The following is a 21,897-nucleotide window of genomic DNA, read 5'->3' as shown; positions in this document are numbered from 1 at the left end:
TCGAGATACTCGGATTTCCTATCGGTGATGCATACTAATACAGGGATATTTTCGTGCGGTTTGAAATTATGCAGAGAAAATAGATCTTTGTAAGTACTATTGGTATCCTAGAGGAAAATTGGGGGTGAAAGCTTTTTACAAATATTGTTCATGAATTATCCTTGAAAAATCCGTGGTTACCCCCAATTTTCCTTTTTTCTGATTCCAATAACACTTGTTAAGAACTACATTTCCCGCATAATCATAAACCAGGGTAAAAATACCTTTGAATTAGTAGGCACCGTCCTTAATTGATGAAAATGCATCACTTTGAGCGCACCCAAGTTTGTAAGCTCAGAATATAACCAGGTGAAAGAGTATTCGGGATCTGTAATCGTTAAGTCTTAACTTGAAAGAGAGCACGCGCAAATGATTGTCAATTATCACACAAACTCTATACGGTTGCGTAGTAATCGGGACACCGATAAGCAATCAGAAACCGAGTAGAAATCGGAATTTCCGATTCGGACGCGATCTTCCGTTTCGGAAACTTCGTGGGCTTGCGGGAACCATAAAGCCCGGTTTCCACTTGCGTGATAAGCGTAAGCATAGTTAGTATCCCCGCCCGCATCCATTTTTCACTCCCTTCCCCCTTAACTTACCTACATTGGACCTTCTTATAACATCACGTTATCCTAAATATCAACTATGATTATAGCACATAAAAGTCAAAAAATGTTCCGCCTTGACCCATGCACATATCGTGTGCCTATTTTTAGCACTTAAAGATACAATTGCGCGAAATCGATGCAATGAGCTTAGAATGGTTGGGAAGGGGTTCAAGACTATGCCCATGTTTCCCAAAACTAGCGAACATAAACCCAAAAGCTAACTAAATGGATCCTTCATATTGCCTCCTTGTAGATAATCAGTTAAAAGCAAATGCATCCTGAATTGATCAATCCAAAACCGTCTACGCTGTCAAGATGGCCTCCACAGAAGAGACGAAGGAAACGGAAGAAATCCAAACAGGCAACCCAGAAACTAAGGTAACGTCCTTGTAATCTTTGACAATGAGCCTGCTGATCACCATGACAACGTGATGATGATGATGATAGCGATGATGGTGATCGCAGGATATTGATGACATTTGACGGAGCCATGACATCGACAATGGCCATGAAGATGGCAAAGACAAGGGACACTGACCATGACGCTGCTAATACTGGCAATGACCTTAACAATGACAATGGTAGCGACAATGGCAATGGTGATGTCAAATGATCATGGCAATGGACAATGACAAGGAAAATGAAAACGGCATTTAAATTGACGATGTCAATGATCACGGCATTGGTAGTGGCAATCACAATTGTAAAAGCAATGGCAATGGACATTGGATAATGGCGATAGCCATGACAATGACACTGATACCTATACTTCATACTGACACATTCACAATAACGATGGACAATGGCACGGACGCTGACACTGACACTGACACTGACGCTGACACTGACACTGACACTGACACGGACACGGACACTGACGCTGACGCTGACACTGACACGGACACTGACACGGACACGGACACGGACACGGACGCTGACACGGACACGGACACGGACACTGACACTGACACGGACACTGACGCTGACGCTGACGCTGACGCTGACGCTGACGCTGACACTGACACTGACGCTGACGCTGACGCTGGCACGGACACTGACACGGACACGGACACGGACACGGACACTGACGCTGACGCTGACGCTGACGCTGACGCTGACACTGACACTGACGCTGACGCTGACGCTGGCACGGACACTGACACGGACACGGACACGGACACGGACACTGACGCTGACGCTGACGCTGACGCTGACACTGACACTGACACGGACACTGACACTGACGCTGCAAAAACGTAACCCTTCCTTGTACTCCCGGCCTATTCTATCAGGCTGTGGTGCTGTGCTCCGAGGTCATACATGGGTCGTGTTCAGGGGCCGAGCGGCTCGCCTAGCCTAGCCGGCAGCACAGCTCCTTCGGCCCGACCTCGTTGAGCTGCGCCCTTAGTAATTCAGTCTCCGAGAAAGGGCGATTAGCAGATCACATATTATTATTAAAACGCACCACCTGAATGATTTAGGATGCTGCTACAAGGGAAACCTTTCAGAAAACTTTTGACTAAAGTATTCATAACTCCTCAGTAAGATTTCACGCTTGCGGACTTTTTCTTGTGTAACCTGTGGGACGCAATTAAGCCCATGTACAGAGTAAACTAAGAAAACTCTTTTCTAGAAGCAATGGAAAAATGATGTTTCCTGTGCATGAAATTGCAAGCATGTAGTTGACCAATGAACTGAGCTGAGGTGTATAATTTTCTTCTGACCTTCTATGAATAGCGGTAGAGATTTAGCGGATAGTTGAGATTCCTGCCATTGTTGCCTTCTGTCAAGAGATTGAAAAATTCTATGGGAAGAATGGAGGAACTAAGATCAGATTGACAGACATGCATCTACAGGAAATGACAATGATTGAAAACAATTCGTAATCGCGAGAAATGAATACATTCTGTTGTCGTTTCCGTTCATTAGAAAGTACGAAGTTTTTCGATGTTATGTAAATGGTCAAAATGGTATTTAGTCACCCTAGAATAACTATTGCTCGGGGCAGAAACAACTTCCTCTTTATTTGGAAGAATACAGTGTGTGTCACGAATTTGCTCCTCTATTTAACCAAAAAACATTGATCAAGTTTATCGAAAGGCATAAAGAACTTTTGTTTATATTTTCGTCGTCCAGCGGAATACCTCGGTGAATTCTCGGCAGGCGGCCGATAGTTTTCGTTTGGGGAACATGGCGGACGATTTTGTTTCACGAGACGAAACATGAGTGAATTTGGAGATTGTGGTTGAAATATGTATGGTGGCCAATATTATAATTATTCGCCATATGAGGATGAGTCCTCAGAAGAAGAATGCGAGCACTGCTCAAGGCAAGAGCTTCATTTTCGCGCTGAACCCTTGTAAGCATCGTTGAAAATTTTGTGTACGTGCAGGCCTGCAAACTAATTGCTTTTAATAATCTGATCTCCATTTTTGTAGTCAATTAAGAAATTCTAAGCAACGAGCGTTAAATGAATTTACAGTTTGCTATTTTAGCTTTGTAAAAGTTAACAATGAATTATTTAGAAAACAAAAACAAAACTTTGCTGTCAATTATGTAAGCTTGAAGTTTTAAAATTGAATTTACGAGTACCGCCCCGGTTTGCGTATTGGGACGATGGTTGATTTCTTTATAATTTGTGAACGTGACATTATCGTTGTTGAAGACATTATTAAAGACCTATCATTATTATTTTTCGATTTAAGCTCCTAATCGCCGATAGGTCAAATGGTATGCCTTTAGGTAAATTCGATGATAAACTGTAGACTTTACTTTGTCGTGTCTTGTGTAAATTTTCCCGGCCGATACAAGAAATTTATCACGTCTTTTACGTTGCAAAACGATAGGCTCTAGTGAATTTGATAACGATCGCTTTGAAGTGTCTGTATCGCGTATAATAGCGTATATAATTTATGTAGATTCCAAGTCCATTTCTCTCATCATGCATTTAAAATATCGTTAGTAGATACGAGGAACCCCCATGGGCAGGACACATAAAGGAAAAAGGTGATGTTTTTTACATCGAACCATTTGATGAACCATCTTCAAATGAGCTGCAGGAATCGATGGAAGAGTTAGATATATCTCGGAAAGGCCAAGATGACAGAGACAAGGACAAGAGCAAGCACGGTCTTCGAAATCTAACCTCGGTTAAGAAAATTATACCTGGATTGTCAAAACGCGACAAAGCCGACGACAAAGTCAACAACGAAAAGATCTCGAAACATTCGAGTTCTGAAGAGACGGTGGAAGGTCTTAACAATGTCAACAAATTGACCGGGAGTTTTTTCAAGAGAGATGTTCAACTTATTGTTGTACCTCCAAAAGTTCAAGCGGGATCAAAGAATGGGCTTGAAACTCTGCTTGGGATCATTCCTGGAAGAGACAAGGCTGGGAAATTATCCCAAAATGACAGCTACTCTGGATCAAGATTATTTATCAAGGGATTTGTTCCTGACGGTCCTGCATTGCGCAGTGGAGAACTTAGAATTGGTATGCACTTGTCTTGTGTAATTAATTTTAGTCATGCAATCTTAAGAGGCTGTAATATGCACTCAAGGGCCCAATATTATTCCTCTGGAGAGTGCAGGGAGATGTATTTCGAAAATGAGGAAGTGGACACTGTTTTAAAAAAATTGGCAATTTAAGGAATGATCATTAAACAAGTGCAAGACCTCTAATTATGTTCTCTGCAGATACTCACTGCTGTAGTGTTTTCACCTGAAAGAAAATTTTGAAATCAGGGTTGGATTTCGCTGTGTCCAAAAGTGGGACAAGAACTTTGGGACACAGGTACACATGGATACGGGACTTTTATGGAGGGGGTTCATAGCCAGTCATTTTGGAATTGCTTCTTTTATAGAACCCCTTGTGTGGTATTCTTTAAAAGTACGTTCCTAGTCCCTGGATTCTCGAGTTTAACATTGTCACATTCCTGTCTCTCCATGTTCATTGTCACTGCATTCCTGTCCCACATTTTTTGTTGGCATTTAGTGTACATGTTTATGCGGCCCAAGGTTATGGAATAATTTCTAGCAATGCCTTACAGTACACAAGTCAAATTCTATCGAAAGTTTCAAGAGGTGCCTTAAAACATACATTTTAAGCATTTTGTGGACAGCTACTCACAGGTTTTGTAGATGTTCCAAGTGTAAATAGTTTTTAAACTTTTATCTGTTGGTATACAGATTTTTGGCTTGCCAGGATACAAGACAAGTAAACAGTTTAATGTTTGGAAATTGATAGAATTGGAAATACCACAAACTGTTGCCTTATCACTTTCTTATTTTTTAATTTATTATTACAGGCGATGTACTTCTGTCTTTAAATAAACTTGATCTGAATTCCAGCAATGTTCACACTATACTTGCTGCCATTACTGGGCGAATGGAGGTACGTCTTCACCTTGTTTAATTTAAAGAGTGAAAGTTAAAGATTATTATTATTATTATTATTATTAATATTAATATTAATATTATTATTATTATTATTATGTGCAGTGTGTAATTATCATTATTATTATAAATATTATTATCAGGATTGTCCACCTTTATTGAAATTTATTTTAATTAACTTTCTTATTAAAACAATAGATATGTTTTTGACTAACCCTTGTCAAGCATTGTTAAAATTAATATTATTTGCAATAAGGTGATGAAACTTAAAACACAACTGAACAATTTTACTTGCAGATTACACTTGCAATTGAAAGAGTTATACAGTCCAAGCTATCATCTCCAATCATTCATCACCGTGTGCCACCCAAGAATGACAGCCACCTCATAAAGTTAATAAGTGGTGATTTACCAGTCCTGTCCAAACCTGATTTAAAGAATGTACCCCACGTTGCTTTGTACCTAACTATAACTTCTAGTGAGGAGGACAATCAACCAGATCAGGTTAAAATGCACATTTCATTTCTTCTATAGAATGATACATTTAGGCACAAAGCCCATGAAGAGTCAACACTAGGACACAAACCTCCCAAACACACGTTGACCTCCAAGGGTCAGTTGGCATAACAGAGAGTAGACTATATACAGACAGACCACGACAACTGAAACTTTTTGCCCTGCTCTTTATGAGCAAGAGTGCTTGGGTTCTTGGGTCCACAGTGTTATGAACATTGCCTGCAGCTTGTCATCCTTTAATATCCGAGAAGACTAGACAGTGCAAGATATTTTGTGAGATAGTGTAAATTGGGATAAGATACCCCATTTCCTGGTAGGATGTGACTTTCCTTACTTTGGAACAACACTCAAGAGTCTTTAACCCATAGATGCCTGGGAGTGAGATTTTACTCTGTCTAACACCAGACGATGTTACAGGGCTCGAAATTGCGACCAATACGGTCGCATTTGCCACTAAATTTTTCCCTTTGCGACTAAAATATCGGGAGAAGTCGCAAATTTGCGACTTGTTATCACCTTCGTTCTTTCGAAACAAAAGGGTTAGAAGTTGCCACTTTGCTGCTACTTTTGCTAAAATAAATAAATAAATGACAAAATTATTTTGTTTCTCGCTCTGAATTTTCTCTGAAGGTAGCGTAATTGTATAGTAATTTAGCTGCGATGTTACGTGCACAGCTCCATTCCTTCGATCATTCGCCATTTTCAGCAGTTTCTTTACACACAAGTACTGCGGGCTCATATTTTTTTGCTAAACCGCTGACAACACAATGCAGCGCGGCGATTTTGCGACTAAAATTTGCGAAATTGCGACTAAATTTTCGTATCTTATCGCAAAATGCGACTGGATTTTTTCGTTAATTTCGAGCCCTGTGTTACTCTGTTTAACGCCAGATGTGTAGCCTTCTCTTTTATAGGTATTCTGAAGGCTCTTAATGGATTAAAAAAAAAACTATTGTGTTTGTTTTCTCTCATTAATTAATAAACCCTGTGTTGTCAAAGTTATAATGTATTATGTGATCTGCTCTACATTTTCCTGGGTAGTTTCATAGCACAAAAATTGTCAATTAGCATACAAATTTGCATAATAATGATAGTATTAAAAATCAAAAAGTAGAAAAACTTCCAGTTCAGTTTGGGCAAATGTGGCCTTTATGTTAGTATTAAATTGTTTGTAGGACATCCTTTACCAGTATCCAAAATCCGAGGCAGCATCTAAGTTGGTTTCTCTGAGGGGTATGTTTCTGACCTTGAGTGACCTCATGTCATCTGTGACTGGTAGTTCTGCTAACAGGTATGAATTACACTTTACCTACATGTGCTGTAACATTTTGTGGATTATACGTATACATCATGCAAAAACCCAGTTTACAATTTATTAACCAATTCAGGTACAGTTACTGACAGCAGTGAAAAAGAAATGAAAGAGCAGTGATTGAAATTTGTCTTAACCCTTTCAGCCCCGATAGTGCCAAATGGCACTTATAGATTTTACTCTGTCTAACGCCAGACGATTTTACTCGTCAATGGGGAACCCCTCGGGGCTTAAAGGGTTAACCCTTTCAGCCCCGATAGTGCCAAATGGCACTTATAGATTTTACTCTGTCTAACGCCAGACGATTTTACTCGTCAATGGGGAACCCCTCGGGGCTTAAAGGGTTAAGTAAGAAAATGGCAAAATAAATCAGTAAATGGGTTGCATGTTAACTCTAGTACCACTTTTTCAATTCATGGCATTATGAATTACATGCAATTACATGATTTTTTTTCTAAACTGTTTTAGTTCCACACTTGTCCTTGACAAGAAGCTTGTTCATGTTGTGTATTCCAAACTTAACAGGGATGTGTTGGTCATTGCCATGCCGGCAGAAAGGTGTGTAACTCATTTTGCTATTAATACCATGTAGGATTGAGTTTGAGGTGATAATAAATATTTCTTTTTTTGGAGTAGTCCTTATCCAAGAAGAGTTGAAAGTCTAACTAACCATTTCTGATAAAATTACAAAGGCAGTACTTCACAAGCATCCTCCATTTTACCGCAGAAGTGATTAGTGCTTTCGACGTATTCTTATTGGCTAGCTTGGAAGTGAATGGCAAGACTAGTACTATTCACCTCTGAGGAAATGGAGAAAACAAAATGGTTTCCCCTTTCGCTTAGGTCACCAAGGGGTTTTCAAATTTCATGATCATTAATAATTTATTGTTTCAGAATACCTCTTGTTCACCTTCAGAAGATAACTGCTGACATAACTCAAATTGTTTCTCTGACTTATGGCTCCATGCAAAGGTATGACCTTCAGATGAATGCGACAAAGAGTTTTTGCACTTCCTACTTTTGTATGAATTCATTCAAGGTTGATTGATAATCCCACAAGTCAATCAACAATCAGAGCTCGTAAAAGATTCATCGGTGGCAATAAAAAAATTGTCATCTTCAAGCAAGAAAATCAAACAGCTACTTGTGGACTGTTGTGAACAGGTTTCAAGGTTGCTGCCTAATGGTCGCCCGGTTGCCTGGGGCGCCTTATTTGCGAGCGCGGGCAACCAAGTTTCTGAACAAGTAGCCCGAACGGGCGCCTTACTTGATTCATCCTCACTTTCTTGTAAATATGATCCCAGCTGGAATTAATTAATTCTGGGCTCTTGGAAAAATGACTCTGGCTACTATCTTTTAATGTTGGAAGCCTGAAGGGCTCCCGGACAATTTTCTTAGGCAGCAGCCTTGGGTTTCTCCTAAGGGTTTTTGTAATGCACAGATTTTCACAGGCCTTTCTATTATGTCCATGATCCAGGTGTCTGAGGAACCCCCCCCCTGTGTTTACCAGTGTGTGTTTATGTCATGTTAATTTTCATTTTACCTTTAGTTAGATCTGTTGACACTTTAATTTTGCTTTGTACAGAGCTTTCAGTGACAACTTAAACAAAGCACGTCTGGACCATCTCTTTTCGTTACTGTTTGGTAAAATCCTCACCAAGCCATCAACTGAAAATGATAAAGAAAACTTTGTTAACAAGCTGGCTGATGTAGTTCCTGGAATCCAGTGGCTGAATCTTCCACTAAGTGTAGAGGTTAGGGAATGAAAGATTAGAATCATTTGATTTACATGATTTGTTGCAATCCGTTTGAATTAAGGCGGATGAGTGAAATTGTGAGAAAACTTGTAATGAGCTTTGATTTGGGCTTGGGCCATGGAAGGGAATGAAATGGAAAGAGACTACTAGTAGAGATCTGTTGGAGATGGAAAGCAGACATTTAAGGGGGATTCCACTTTTGGAACACTTTTAATAAGTGTTATATCATTCGTTTTTGAGAATTTGTGTCATTTGTAGTCTCTTAATGCATTTTCATTTAGTTCACTCTTTCAGGCCAACACGATCTCTTCCTCAAATGAAGGATTATCCTTTATTGTCACTTTGCCTTAAATGAAGTATTATCCTCCATTTTGACCACTCTGTCCCAGGACTTGTGGTAGCAAGTAAAAAGAAAAAAGTAAAAGCAGCCCCTGGACGGGATTTGAACCCGAGCACCCGCTTCGAAGGAACTGTTTTATCCACCTAACCACTAAAGATCAACTGAATAGAAAATGTGCCGATTATTTACCAAAACTAATTAGTATATATATAAAATCATTGCTGAGTAATGGTTAAGTCTAAAGCTTGATTTTAAAATGGTTAGCTTTCTCTTGAAGTTTGGTAACCGGCATTTTTCACTGTGTAAGCTTGCTTCTTAGCGGGTGTTAATACACGTTTACAGCGGCACTCTTGGAAGAAAAAATTATTGACATTAATTAAAACTGACATCCTCGCAGTTAGTGATGTGGTAGTCTAGTGGTTAAGTGAAGGGGGTATTAATTACACATTCCCAGGTTCGAGTCCTGCGAGTCAAGACATTAGGGTTCTGCTTTTAAAAGAAATATGTTCATTTTCCATGATCCCTATCAAGCTTTCAGTGTCCAAAATGAACGATAATACTTCATTTGGAAGAAAGTGACAATGAAGGATAATCCTTCAATTGAGGGAGAGACTTGTTCAGGCCTTTGTAAATTTCCATGGCATTTCAAAGCCTGAGTTTAACTTCATCTGCAGAAAACTGCTACTTATACAGTACATTTTAATGAAGTAAACATAGAGAAGGGCTTTCTGCAGGGCATGTAGTATGAAGAAGGGGGTCTGGAAAACACGGAAAAATATAATTATGCTCTCCCAAGTTTGTACAGCAGTTAGCAGAGGCTTATGATATGGCCATGAAGTGAACAAAGGGGACACTGTGAACAATCTCGAAGTCTCTTTAAAGCTGGACATGAGTGGTAGCAACTGTCCAGGAATTAATGTAGTTAATAAGCTAGGTTACTAGCTTACTAGGTTGCTGTTTTAGCAGAGGGCATGAATAAGTGTACCAAAATGTACAGCATGTTGCACAATATTGTTTTGGTTTTGTTTGTTGGTTTATTTTTTGGACATGTTTAGATGTCCAGCAGCCGGACAGTATTTTGAAAATACTCCATATCTGGCAGTCCAATAATTTCTCAATTTCATGTTGATCTTTGTATTCAATGCTATCTTTGTTTAGACTGCTAAAAAAGTTGTTGGTTACAGCTGTTAATCTATGAAATCCATATCTGTGACCACTCGGCACTCTAAGACTACACAAATCTCTCCATAATCATTCACTCTAATCACCACTCAACCAACAACTCAAGCTACTGGCTTTAAATTTTCAATGTGTTTAACTGATACAGGTACTTCATGCCACAATGACTGAATGCTAACCATTTTAAAATAAGTGCTTGTACTTAAATACTGTTTGTCAGCCCTGTTTCGAACGGGTTTTTTTAAACATGCCTGTCATGTAGTGATTTGAAAACCTTGACCTGCTACTGGTCACTTAGACACTTCCTAATTTTTTGTACATTTTCTGTACTGTCAAATTACCTTTCAGTAGCTATTCAAGTGCCACCCTGAGATAATACATGTATTGATCTCAGTATTCATGGAATGACTTTTAACTTCTTCTCTCCCATGAGAGACACTTACAGATTTCACTTTAATGCCAGACAATTTTACTTGTCGATAGGAAATGGTTTGAACAGGGGTTAAAAAAAAGTAAACGATATTGTGTGATGTGTCTAGCATGGGCATGTGCTGTAGTTTTTCGTTTAAATTGTAATCTTTTCACAGGTCAGTGTTCACTGTTGTCTCAATGAACTGGAGGCAGCTGATTATGGAGAATTTGTGAGTAACTTTGTTTGAGGTTTCTTGGATGAATATTGATTATGATGCTCTCAGGTCTTGATTGTTGTCCATACTCTTTTATTAAGAACATTGCATTGCTGTCACAAAGTAAGGAAAATCTGGTGCATTGTGGTATCAATGTTGATTTTTTCTGAAGATTATAAATTTGCATGTACTCCTTTGAGTCTGTTTCTTCAATATGTCTCTCCTTCAACCTTTGCAGGCAGATGATTATTTTCAAATTAGAAGATTATATACAATATTAGGCTCCAGTATTTTTTATAAGGTAAGAAGGACAGCATTAATTTTAAGACTTTAATTTTAAAATGTACTTGCAAATTATATTGGTTTTTTCAATGGACAACTGACCTTGGTGTTTTTTTCCCTGATTCATTAATTGCAGGGATATTTAGTATCAAATCACTTACCAAGAGAAGATTTAGAAGATATCGTATTATATTGTAAATATCACTGTTTATTGGCCATGAGTGCAGAACAGAGGATTGGTCAGTTGGTCATCTGGAGAGAGGTTAGTGTAGGGTGCATTTTGTGGAATGACACTTTGACTTTTTACATGTACAGTACTAATCATTCACCAACCTCCCCACCCCCAATTTGCCAAGCTTTCTCTCTTCCCCCCCCCCCCCCCAAAAAAAAAAAAAAAATAAATAAAAAAGTTTTCTGTTGTGGACTGACATTGTAGATGCCAGTTGAAAGCGTCAAAGGAATGTGCAAATTTCAAAATGCAGGTGCAGAGACATTGTTTTGCTTAGTAGATGCAATTGTTTGATTTTTAAGTCCCCAATGTTGAGTTCGTAAGTTCCTTGACATCTCCACTTTCAATATTTAATGCTTTAGTCCCTGCCAGCCCACCTCAACATTCTCTTCTTTCTAGCAATTCCTACTTTTCTCAGTGCTCTTTGATTCCTGACAGGTTTTCCCAACAAGAAAACGAGATTGCATATCGGAGAGCAAGACAAACAAGCATGATGACTATCGCGAACCAGCTGGGAGATATTTTCTTCTCATTGTTGGCAGGGTGAGATATACAGATGCATTTAGAGTGTTCCGCACAAGGAAACTTCATAAAAGAGGTCTTCTGAGATGTGCGTTTGTTATTGCAACCTATCAGTTTCAAAGCATGCATGTTCATTTATAACAGTGGTAATGGAATTTCTATGGTTTTCAGTGTGTTATATGTAGAAGCAATATGAGATAGACATCTATTAGCCACTGTCAAAAATACCATAATACTCTTTGCTTGTCCATCCAAAATTTTGCATAAGCATTGCTTTTATTTTCTCTTGGGACTTACAATGGTCCTAAGGGAAACTGGAAACTTGTAATGCTTATGCAAACCTTTGGAGGGACAAACAAAGAGTATTATGGTATTTTTGATAGTGGCTAATAGGTATTTCCTGTGGCTGGCTTGTGACTTGTGAAATTTGTAATATTGTAGGTTATTTAGAATTTTGCAATGGTAAACCAAATTCTCATTCTTGCAATAAGTATGTTTGTGAAGATATGTTATGTGGGATGAAGCGCAAATTTTAAGAGGACCAAAGTGTCTAGACTAATCATTTGCAGTTGTCATTATACAAAGATCTTATGTTGGTGCGGTGAATCCTCAACATCGCACACAGTTAATTGCAAATCATCTCTACCAACCAAGCTAACCTCTCTGCCGAGGAATAACTTGGTGTGGTGTTTCAATGCAAAGTGGTTCAGTTAGATAACTCAGTTACTAGAAACCCTCAAGGTTTTAAATAACTGAGGAGAAAGACTAACCTAAAGCGCCCTGTCACAACCCATGCTAGTTGTAAATTACGCAGCACGTTAGAAAACGCAGCACTTACTGTTCAAAGAGAGACAGGCGTGGCCTGGTACTGGAGATGACTTTTGACTTCTGACTTTTGACTTATGACTTATCATTTTTTACTTATGACTTTTGTCTTATGAGTGAAATCTGTCATTTGACTCTGAAGACGAGTTTCGCTCCCTGAGGCTCGGAAACGTCGTGCCGACAGCCAGAAGAAAGTGTTGCACAACCTTGGTGTTCTTTTTTCTTTTCACTTTTTTTCTGATTCTCTACTTTTGCTGATTTTAGAAACATTGGCTCATGTGTGTATTGCTTGAAGCTGGAGGCATTTCCAAGAAGTAAGTGAACATTGGACACTCTTGAGTTAAAATTCCAGATGTTCTTTTCTGAGACAATTTCATCAATATTCTTTGTGATCGTGGTCTAACGTTTGAGCAAATTCCGAGAACAATGAGGTAGTGAACGTATGACTGTCCACAATTATACAATACAATACATACTTAATTGACCGCTCCCCATAGGGGCTTTTCAGGGCCAATGAAACAACAACTGTTAAGAATCCCAATTGGCCGGAGGCAAGCTGGTTGGCAATTTACAAGTGCAGCTGAGTGCAGCTGGGAAGTTGAACCAGGGACTACCAGGATCAAATTCAAGGAGTGGTCAGAGCGGGTCTTGAACCCGGGATCTCCGGATCTCAAGGCAAGCGCCCTAACCACTGGGCCACACTGCCTCCTGCCTCAATACTTTATTTGTGCCTGCGCGGCACCTGAGATAGCTGTTTTCTAGCTCCCGTTTAATGTGTTATCGGGGGCGTTCAGTCGAGTTTTGGGACGCGAGCGCGAAGCTTGAGACACGCGAGTGAAGGAAAAAGTATCCGCGCTTCGCGCTCTCGCTTACGCCTCTCAGTAACATCTGCTGTGCAAGCCAGTTGCTTTCATTTCAATGTGGAAAGTCATTTCGCAACTACGTTAGTTCGGTGTTTCGACGATAAGCAATTGGCTGAAAAAAAAGTTGGCATAAACAAATCAGAACCTGGAAATCATGCGACATGCACATCTGCGTTTTTCCGCCCATTTTTAGGTGGACTTTTGTGATTGGTCAGAACAAAAACTCAACTTGCAACCGTTCAATCTTTTTAAACTTAAGAAACATAGTCCTTTGGTTTGGGATTCTATAGAACACGATTGGTTGCTAAAATAAATTTCTTACCAAGGGACAGCGAAAGAAGCGAATTATGCAGTTTCGGTACGGCTATTTTGGGTCGATGAATTTTTTCTTTCCTAAGTTTTTCCCTCCTTGTTTTAGGGCCGAAGGCCACCCTCCTCCGAATGCTTACTACGTGGAGCAAGTGAAAAATACTCTGCATCAGATCGAGTCAATGGATATTCCGTCTGTTTGTGAGGCAAGGTATGAGACTTAAGATGAAAACAGAATGGATAAATGATGTCGGAGGTTGTAAAGTTGGGTCGAACAATTCATCCGACAGACGCGGTCAAAACCAGTTAAGTCACCCATTGGATAGCGATGTATCCACCGTATATTGCTATCCTCTTTTTGAACAACTGCGACCAGTCCAAAGAACAAAATTGCGAGTGATCATCTCCGGGTCCAAGAGTAACTAAAAAGTACTTAGCGCGTTGTTATGTTCGAATAGGGTGCAGAGCTGTCTGTATTTGTCGCGCCCGATTTTCAAAGGACAGCCTTCAATGAGTTACATTATAGTTTGTAGTCTCATTTGTCGCTATGGCCGCAAGACGAAAACTAAGCTGTTGGGAAGGGGGTGTTGTGAAGAACCCACGGTCGGAGTGAGACTGCGAGAGTTTTTGCTCAAACTTGTTAGAAAAAGCGAGCAATGCATGAATACCACGAAAACCACCTATCTGTGAAATGGGCTCGAATTATCGAGTGACTGCCCCTCCTACTTCAGTAAAACATTTTGATGAAATTCCTTTCCCACGGTGTGAGCAGTAGCCAGTTTTCGCTTTCAAGGTGTACCGGGACAACCACTACAATGGAAAGATACGTTTTCAGAATCATGGGTCCCAGGGGGGGAATGGATAAAATTGTTCTTGTCCAGCGAAGAGGTTGCAAGTGCAACCATGGACTCGCTGTTACTTTGAGTGCAAGAAAGGTTCCCTGGCCTGAAAAGTATCTTCGAGCACAACACCTCTCAATAATTTGAACTATTTATAGGCGAAAGTGGGTTGGGCAGTGGCTCGGTAATTCAGGCTCATTCCACAGATCGGTGGTTTTCGTAGTAGTTTGAGCAAGTGACAAGAGGGGTGGGGTCTATATTGAGCGGTGAGGAAGTGTACGTGGTGAGCTTGGACTGTTAAGTTGATATTTAAAATACTTTGCACAGTTTGAGAAGTCCTCGCAGTCCCCCATTGGCCTCAGCAGACGCCTTGCTTCTCAGTCCACCAACCTCAACACAGAGGGTTCCCGTCAGTCTGGGTGCGTCTGAATCTCTTACACCTCAAAAGAAACATGGCAGCATGGACAACTTAAGATTTCAAACAGGTACAGCGAGTGAGTGTGCCCAGTTCGTCGAGCCCTTAAGAAATACATCTGTGCTGACTTGTTTATACCTTTAACCAAAACGTTGATTCTCCCAGCTAACTAGTACCATAGATGTCTTTTTTGGATAGTCGTGAAAATTTGTTTTTTTTTTTTTCAAGATCACACCGGTTAAGCTGATAATAATCTTCATTCTCAATACCTGTCTGACTGATATTTCATTGAAATTGTGAGGAGAATTTACGTGCTGATCACTCGTGGGTGTCAAAGGGTTAATATGCAAAATTGCTTATTCCTAAACAAATGGACCTCAACAGTTCAAAGAACTGTAACGAGTCTTCTCTCTTAACTTTTGAGCATTTTGGTTTCGGTGATAGGCGAAATATTGGGCATAAAAAATTGTATATTCTTGGATGGCAAAAGATCTGAAGAGCCCTTTCTTTGTAAAATCTAGATTTTTAATTAAAGCAACATGCAGCCATAGAGCGAAAGAGACGACTTCAGACGGAAGTTTAAATCAACTTTGGATTCTGTTGTTTTTTAGATGAAGTGGACTCTAATGACAGTGGAAGTGGACCATCGGCTCTCCGTCGGAAAGGTTCGGACGGTTCCGGAAGTCTAGGCAGTTCTGGCACTAAAGGCCGACTGAGGTCATTGAGGTCCCAGTTCTCGCTCAATACTGCCGGAACATTTAGGAAGAGTTTACCTGAAAACATTCCTGATTTGTCTCAGATGGTTAACACCAAGTAAGTTATTGTATTTTTGCGTGGATGGGGAAAGAGGGAAGGTCAACAACAAGGAAGAACCGGGCTCTGCATTTTCAGGGAGGGGTGGATAAATGAAAATATTCGAGTATAGGGGAATATTAGAGATTATTAAAAACTAGATCATTGGATAATGCAATTCTAGTGTTTTGATTGGCTTAGCCATCATGGTGTATGAGCTATTATTAAAAACTGGATCATTGGATAATGCAATTCGAGAGTTTTGATTGGCTAAGCCATCATGGGTTATGAGCCATTATATCATGATCTACAAACACGGCAAGCATATGCGTGATTTTTTGGGCCTTTTTATTTTTATTGTAGTCTTGTTTTCTATATTTTGGGGGCGTTTTTAATAAAACAATTATTCCACTCGCGCTTGTCGGATACGAGATGATTATAGCCAACTCGGCGCTATACGCGCCTCGTTGGCTATCTATCATCTCATATCCAACACGCGCTCATGGAATAATTGTTAATTATACAACGCGCCTTCGTGGAATAATTGTTAAACATGAAATCACAGGTGGTCAGATTCGCGAGCTTTAATTATTTTCTTCAAAGCCTGACCTGAAGTAGTATTTAGCCCCGGCCTGGTTGAACATGTTATGGTTCGTTTTAGATTGTTCTTGTTCATGTTTTCTCCATTTGTTTGTTTCTGTAAGGTTAACTTGTGGAGCAGACAATACGCTATTTCATTATTTGAGCTGGGATTCGTTCCATGGCATTGTAGTTTGTCCAGGCGATGAAGATTCACCATCATCAGCAGGTGTGATCCATGCAGAGGTTGTCAGAACTTTCCACAAAACTTGTCTCTCCATGCGTAGATTGTTTTCGCCGTATTACAAGCAGGTGAGTTGTGAATTAGATATTTGTGGTAGAGCTTATGGCTCTTCTTTTGGCAGAAAAGTGTTCACACTGGCTACGGTCCAGTAAATACATCAGCTATTTAACTTTCTAATACCCACCGGCACTCTTTAACATGATCATTGGTCATTGGTCGTTCAAGGAGCTTTCGCGCTTTTTCTGAAGAGTATACGTGGATCACTATACATGCGAATTCCTCGTTAAACGCGGTTTCTTTATTTATTTAATCACTTTCACCACAACAGAGAAACAGGCTGTGGCGGGGGTCGCACAACAGAGCGAGGCTCCAAATTAAGTGCGCCCTTTTACCCTCCCAACCATGATTTAGCACAGAAGACAGACCACAACACCGGGAACTACATGCCCTACTCTTTGCGACAAGTGTGTGGGTTCTTTTACGTCCCACAGGATTATGGACATTGAAGGGTTGTGAGACGGAGCTTTCGGTTTATCGTCCTTATCCGAGAAGACTAGAGTGTCTACCCATTTGCAGATGTAATTACAAAGGCAGCACTTTCTCCTCAGTTATTGAAAGACCCTGAGTGTTGGTCCGGCCGGAGTTGAACTCACGACCTTCCGCGTGACAGCCCGGTGCTCAACCAACTGAGCCACCGGTGCGCGGTTTTGCAAATTGATTGAGGTGGCTGGAAACAAAAATGCTTGACTTGTCAGGAGAGGTCCTTAGAAACGTACCGTGCGTGTTTAAGACGGTGTGAGGTCGGGGCGTTAAGTGTTACTTAAAGTGATAAGAAATACTTTTTGTTGAAAGAATATATCACTTCTACATCATTGTGGGAACAGGGTTTCCTTTCAGGTCAGAACAATCCCACCGATGTGGCCCGAGTTCGAATGCTGTTTGAAGTCGCGTATTTTGAGTTGTCTTTATCGTTTCTTCTCACCCGAAAAACAATCGTTACTTTTCTATTGTGTCGTCAGTTTCATCTTTACCATCATCGTCATCAACATCGTCATCATCATCATCTTCATCTCCTTTTTGTTTTTTCCTTTGGCCAAGTAATCATAGTAAATGATTGTTTTATCTCTCGTAGAGGTTAAAGCAAAAGGATCAGAGGAGGCCATTTGCATTTAGCGGAATGCAGGATGTAATCGAACATGGCGTACTATTTCATCGGACACCCGAGAACACTACAGAGCAAAAGAAATCTTCCGGTGTCCTCAAGTATTGGGTTATTGGGTATGTAAGAACTGTACACGTGGATAAAAGAAGTGTCTTCATATTTGACTGCAAGTACAAGATTGCGCATGTAAACGAGTTTTCGGTTACAAATCTGTAGCGTCCGCATAGAAGTAACGTTTTATTCTGTTCTTATGGGGTCAGAGTACAAGAATAGGGTTGATTTGTAGGAGATTGTTCAGAGCACGCAAAGTGGATCTAAAAAGTTGTTCTCGATCTTAATCTCCTAAACGTAACCAAATCCCCCATGCCTCGTCACATTTTTGTCTTTTTAGCGTGCAGACATTTTTCTAGTCTGCGTGCAGGTGAATTGTCGGACGAACTCTCCGCCCTAGGCCCTTTCTGGCGGATGATCCGTCTCTACCGTAAGTTCGTCTATTGATGGTTTGCAACCAATCTCTAGACAAGAAAGCAATGAGGTAATGTACTATTTCTGGTGAATGAACAAAAGAAGCTAATGAGAGATCTTTTGTTTTCGTCCACCAACATGGCTACGATGTGCGTAGGCCGTTCAAATGGTTCCAACATTGCGCCAACAAAAGAACCAACGCTTTCGCGAAATTTGATTGCGAGGAACTAAGAACTAGAAACCAGTCTCTCTGGTCCAGATAACTACGCCCTGTTGACTTTTGCGGCCTGATGTGAGCATGCGTGTGTTCTACAATTGTTGAACCGAGTGTACAACCGGCTTCAATACCATTCGACATTTTCGAGAAGAAAGGAAAAATTGAATCGATGTTGAATGAAAGTTTAAATCGATTTAAACTTGATTCAACACGCTTTCAACAAGCTTTCAACCTTGTTTACGCTTTCAATGTTTGACGACCTGTTCAAACGCACCGAACATTTGGTTCACAAAGTGTTGAATGCATGTTGAAGCAAGCAATTCTTGACACCGTTTAAACGGGCCTTAAGACAGCTCGTCTTTTTATTGCCTTTTTTTTAGGCGCCTTTTTCCTGGGGACCATCCTCGTGAATTGTACGTGTGCCATCACTCATCAGTGCCCCAGTCTACCGTGGAGTTAGCTTTTAAGCTGGGATTTGGTTTTTGACTTTAAAGGTCGCGAAGGACATGACCTCCAACTAAAGGCACAAGACGAAAATGAAATCAAGTGAAAGCCAACTCGATCGCCAAATGGGTTTGAAGAACACAAAACTGGACATATCAGGCAAACGTATGGTAGAAGGCAGCATGACTTAACAGAATTTTAAATTTACCTTTTCGCGAACTCATGCTGTCATGCTCTCTCGATCGATGTTATCAATCACTGTTCAGATTTACGTTAGAGTGGGCACTACAAGTCGCTTGGTCCAGTTACACCTGTCAACGGATGAGTAAGGGTGTGTGAAGAGTCGTCCCTCATCGTTTTCGTTTTGTTGCCGTTTTGTTCATTCAGCGTGATCCATTCCATATGAAATCCGGTTACGGAAGAATAATAGAAGGAAGTTTTAGAGGGTTCCTTTTGGTGTTGAGTTTGCAAGGGAAAGATACATGACTCAAAGAGCTTCTCTTTATGATCATTTAAACCAATTCTTTGCCACAGACATGGCGATAATAGACTGAAGTAGCTTTTTTTTTTTCGACCGGTGAAGTCATTTTAGTGTAGTCTTCGTTCCAGAGTGAAAAAGGAAGCAAAGACTATGACGCGATATCAAGCCAACAAACCTCCGATCGGTTCACAATTTCAATGATGTCAGTCAGACAGGTATTGAGGATGAAGAGTATCATCAGCTCAGGAGGTGTGATCTTAAGATAACACCATATTCTAATTACAACCCAACAAAGAAATCCATGGTACTAGTGAATTAAAGGGTTAAATGGTTGGAACTTATGAGTGACATACCCGGATGAAATTTGATTCTCTGGGTGAGTGTATTTCGAGGGAAGGACTGATATTTTGACAAACTATACGGAAGTCAGCTTTAGAGTCAAGCCTTTGATGCTGAAGACGACTTTCGTTAATTTTGTCAGTAACAAACGAAATTCACTCACTAGTGGGCTATGGCGTGCGCACGCGCGCACGCACTCCTTCGAGTCAAGATTTCTCGCTCCTGTCGTGCGGCAAAAAAGGCCGGTTGCTCGTGGTGTGGGTTTTTATAAACATTTCATTCTAAAGTTGGTAAAAAAACCAAAATATTTTACCATTTAACACTATGCAAAGGTCGCATCATTCCTATCTGTACTTGCCACTGCGTAAAATTAAGTGTACAGGCCAAAGATCCCATTATTTTTGTACAAATACCGAATATGCAAATGGGAAAATTGTATACAGAATTAAACTAACTTTACTGGTACTATTGTTGGCGATGACATTGTCAACCTGTTTTTTTTTCCTATCTCATGCTTGGTGTAAGGACGTTCAATGTGTTTGTTCTTAGGGGGTAATTGCTGAAAGTACGCATATCTCGAAAATTAACCCGCCAGCCACCCTGCGAGCAGAGCCTCTCTAGAACTCAACAGAGGGCGAACAAGAGTGGCTCTGCAGAAATCGTCTGAATGCAAATTCTGGGCTAGTCACTCAGGTCAAACCAGTTTAGGCAGCGCGCGCATCATATTTCTGACAAGGCCAAGGTCAAAATCGAGCCTTTAGTACGAAAATCAATATACCGTCTAGGAGTGCGATCGAGTCTTGGCCTGGGTTTGAAACTGTCACTAAGCAACGGCTTGCGCATGCTCAATAAAGACTTGACACGGTTTCTGCAGAGTCCTTTCTTTCTCGTCGAGTTAGAAAGGCTCTGCTGGCATGGTGTGTGCCAGCGTGCGTTTATTTCTGCGTTGGCGTGTGCTGTAACGTCAATTTTAAAATTCGGAGGTGATGACAGAGTAAGGAATCGTTTCATCCTTGCATACGGTGAGAGCTACTGAAATTTAAACTGACCAATCAGAATTCAGCGAGAGGGAAAAACTGTGCCATCCTTGTGCTATCCGACGTCACGCCAATTGTTTACATTCTGATTGGTTAGATCGGTGGACATTCGCTCAGCCTTCTGTTGTGACTCTCTTGACCGTCGCTTCTTTGAACTCAGCGAGACAGAAATAACTCATTGTTCTGGCAATCAATTTGCCAATCCACTTTATCCAGTTTATGGATTGGTCTAGCATGTGATTAACAGCCAGGATCGCTTTTGAACTTTATTCTGTAGAAGAAGAAGACGTTGCTGAGTGAACATTTTTACGACGAAATCCCTTGGTTTGTACTGTTCAGCACTTTGATGTCCGATAACTGATCAATCACATTTGGTCGTCTGACCATATGAAGTTTTTTCAGCTCTTGAATGTGTCCATCATGATCGAACTTCAGGTGAAGCGCTATGCTGCTTTATGCCAACTTCGGTGGCTTGTGGTGAGCTTGCCTGCTGCCCAAATTGTTGTTGTATTTGGGCAAGATTGGTCTTGGGTTGGAACTTAATAGTGAGGGGAACAATTTTTCGTTCATCTGCTGTGCCAGACAACAAACAATCCTGTCTGGTGTTCCATGTGCTTGGTGAGTCTTGCACGACCATCGTCTATCAGATCTGGATTGGAGTTTTCTTTCAGTGATTACAACTTGCGATCGTTCTGCAAACATCTACGTAGCATGGAGCACTTTTTAGTGACGCGAGGATCCCCGGTCCGTTTTGCTGTTTTAAACGGAGTTCTTTCTTTTTGTGAGCTGTTTGTCTTCAGTGCTTGTACTTTTTCGTTTGTTCCTGGTGGCACAAAGTAACTTTGATGATTTCAAAGGACTTGAATCCTTAATTGAATTAGCGATTTTTTTATTAAGGAACCATTAAGTGAATGTTACACAAAATTAGGAGAAACTGTTGGTTGAATAGACAATATTTGTAGACATAATTATCTACCCAGTTTAAGTACCTAGCTCAACAAGTTGTTTAGCTCCACAAGTTTCAGTTTCAGGCCAGGTACCCGAATTCACCCAGGTACTGTTGCACACTACCATAGTTA

At 40.5% G+C, this 21,897-nt stretch overlaps 1 protein-coding gene across 24 annotated transcripts in view; it reads left to right on the top strand.

The window, feature by feature from the left end:
• LOC138015423 (protein inturned-like) overlaps positions 1 to 20,246 on the top strand; it is a 43,707-nt gene extending 23,461 nt beyond the window's left edge. For 11 of the 24 annotated variants that reach the window (XM_068862452.1, XM_068862454.1, XM_068862453.1 and 8 more), the window contains 19 exons: positions 904 to 1,028; positions 3,613 to 4,142; positions 4,957 to 5,042; positions 5,342 to 5,548; positions 6,736 to 6,851; positions 7,341 to 7,430; positions 7,767 to 7,844; positions 8,458 to 8,626; positions 10,736 to 10,789; positions 11,013 to 11,075; positions 11,193 to 11,318; positions 11,724 to 11,828; positions 12,897 to 12,946; positions 13,914 to 14,015; positions 14,971 to 15,128; positions 15,670 to 15,871; positions 16,555 to 16,741; positions 17,806 to 17,951; positions 18,898 to 20,246. In XM_068862452.1, coding sequence (XP_068718553.1) covers positions 922 to 1,028; positions 3,613 to 4,142; positions 4,957 to 5,042; positions 5,342 to 5,548; positions 6,736 to 6,851; positions 7,341 to 7,430; positions 7,767 to 7,844; positions 8,458 to 8,626; positions 10,736 to 10,789; positions 11,013 to 11,075; positions 11,193 to 11,318; positions 11,724 to 11,828; positions 12,897 to 12,946; positions 13,914 to 14,015; positions 14,971 to 15,128; positions 15,670 to 15,871; positions 16,555 to 16,741; positions 17,806 to 17,951; positions 18,898 to 19,003 — 2,682 coding nt within the window. In that variant the 5' untranslated portion in view covers positions 904 to 921 and the 3' untranslated portion in view covers positions 19,004 to 20,246. Of the gene's footprint in view, positions 1 to 849; positions 1,029 to 2,812; positions 3,010 to 3,612; positions 4,143 to 4,956; positions 5,043 to 5,341; positions 5,549 to 6,735; positions 6,852 to 7,340; positions 7,431 to 7,766; positions 7,845 to 8,457; positions 8,627 to 10,735; positions 10,790 to 11,012; positions 11,076 to 11,192; positions 11,319 to 11,723; positions 11,829 to 12,896; positions 12,947 to 13,913; positions 14,016 to 14,970; positions 15,129 to 15,669; positions 15,872 to 16,554; positions 16,742 to 17,805; positions 17,952 to 18,897 lie in introns of those variants that run through there. The other 13 variants (XM_068862467.1, XM_068862466.1, XM_068862469.1 and 10 more) reach the window with 7 other exon arrangements.
• Positions 20,247 to 21,897: the final 1,651 nt, after the last annotated feature.

The sequence above is a fragment of the Montipora capricornis genome, chromosome 9, assembly GCF_036669925.1.
Source record: "Montipora capricornis isolate CH-2021 chromosome 9, ASM3666992v2, whole genome shotgun sequence".
In the NCBI taxonomy this organism is placed as follows: Eukaryota; Metazoa; Cnidaria; class Anthozoa; order Scleractinia; family Acroporidae; genus Montipora; species Montipora capricornis.
Note: the sequence above shows the minus strand (reverse complement) of the source record. Positions and strands in the feature narration are given on the sequence as shown.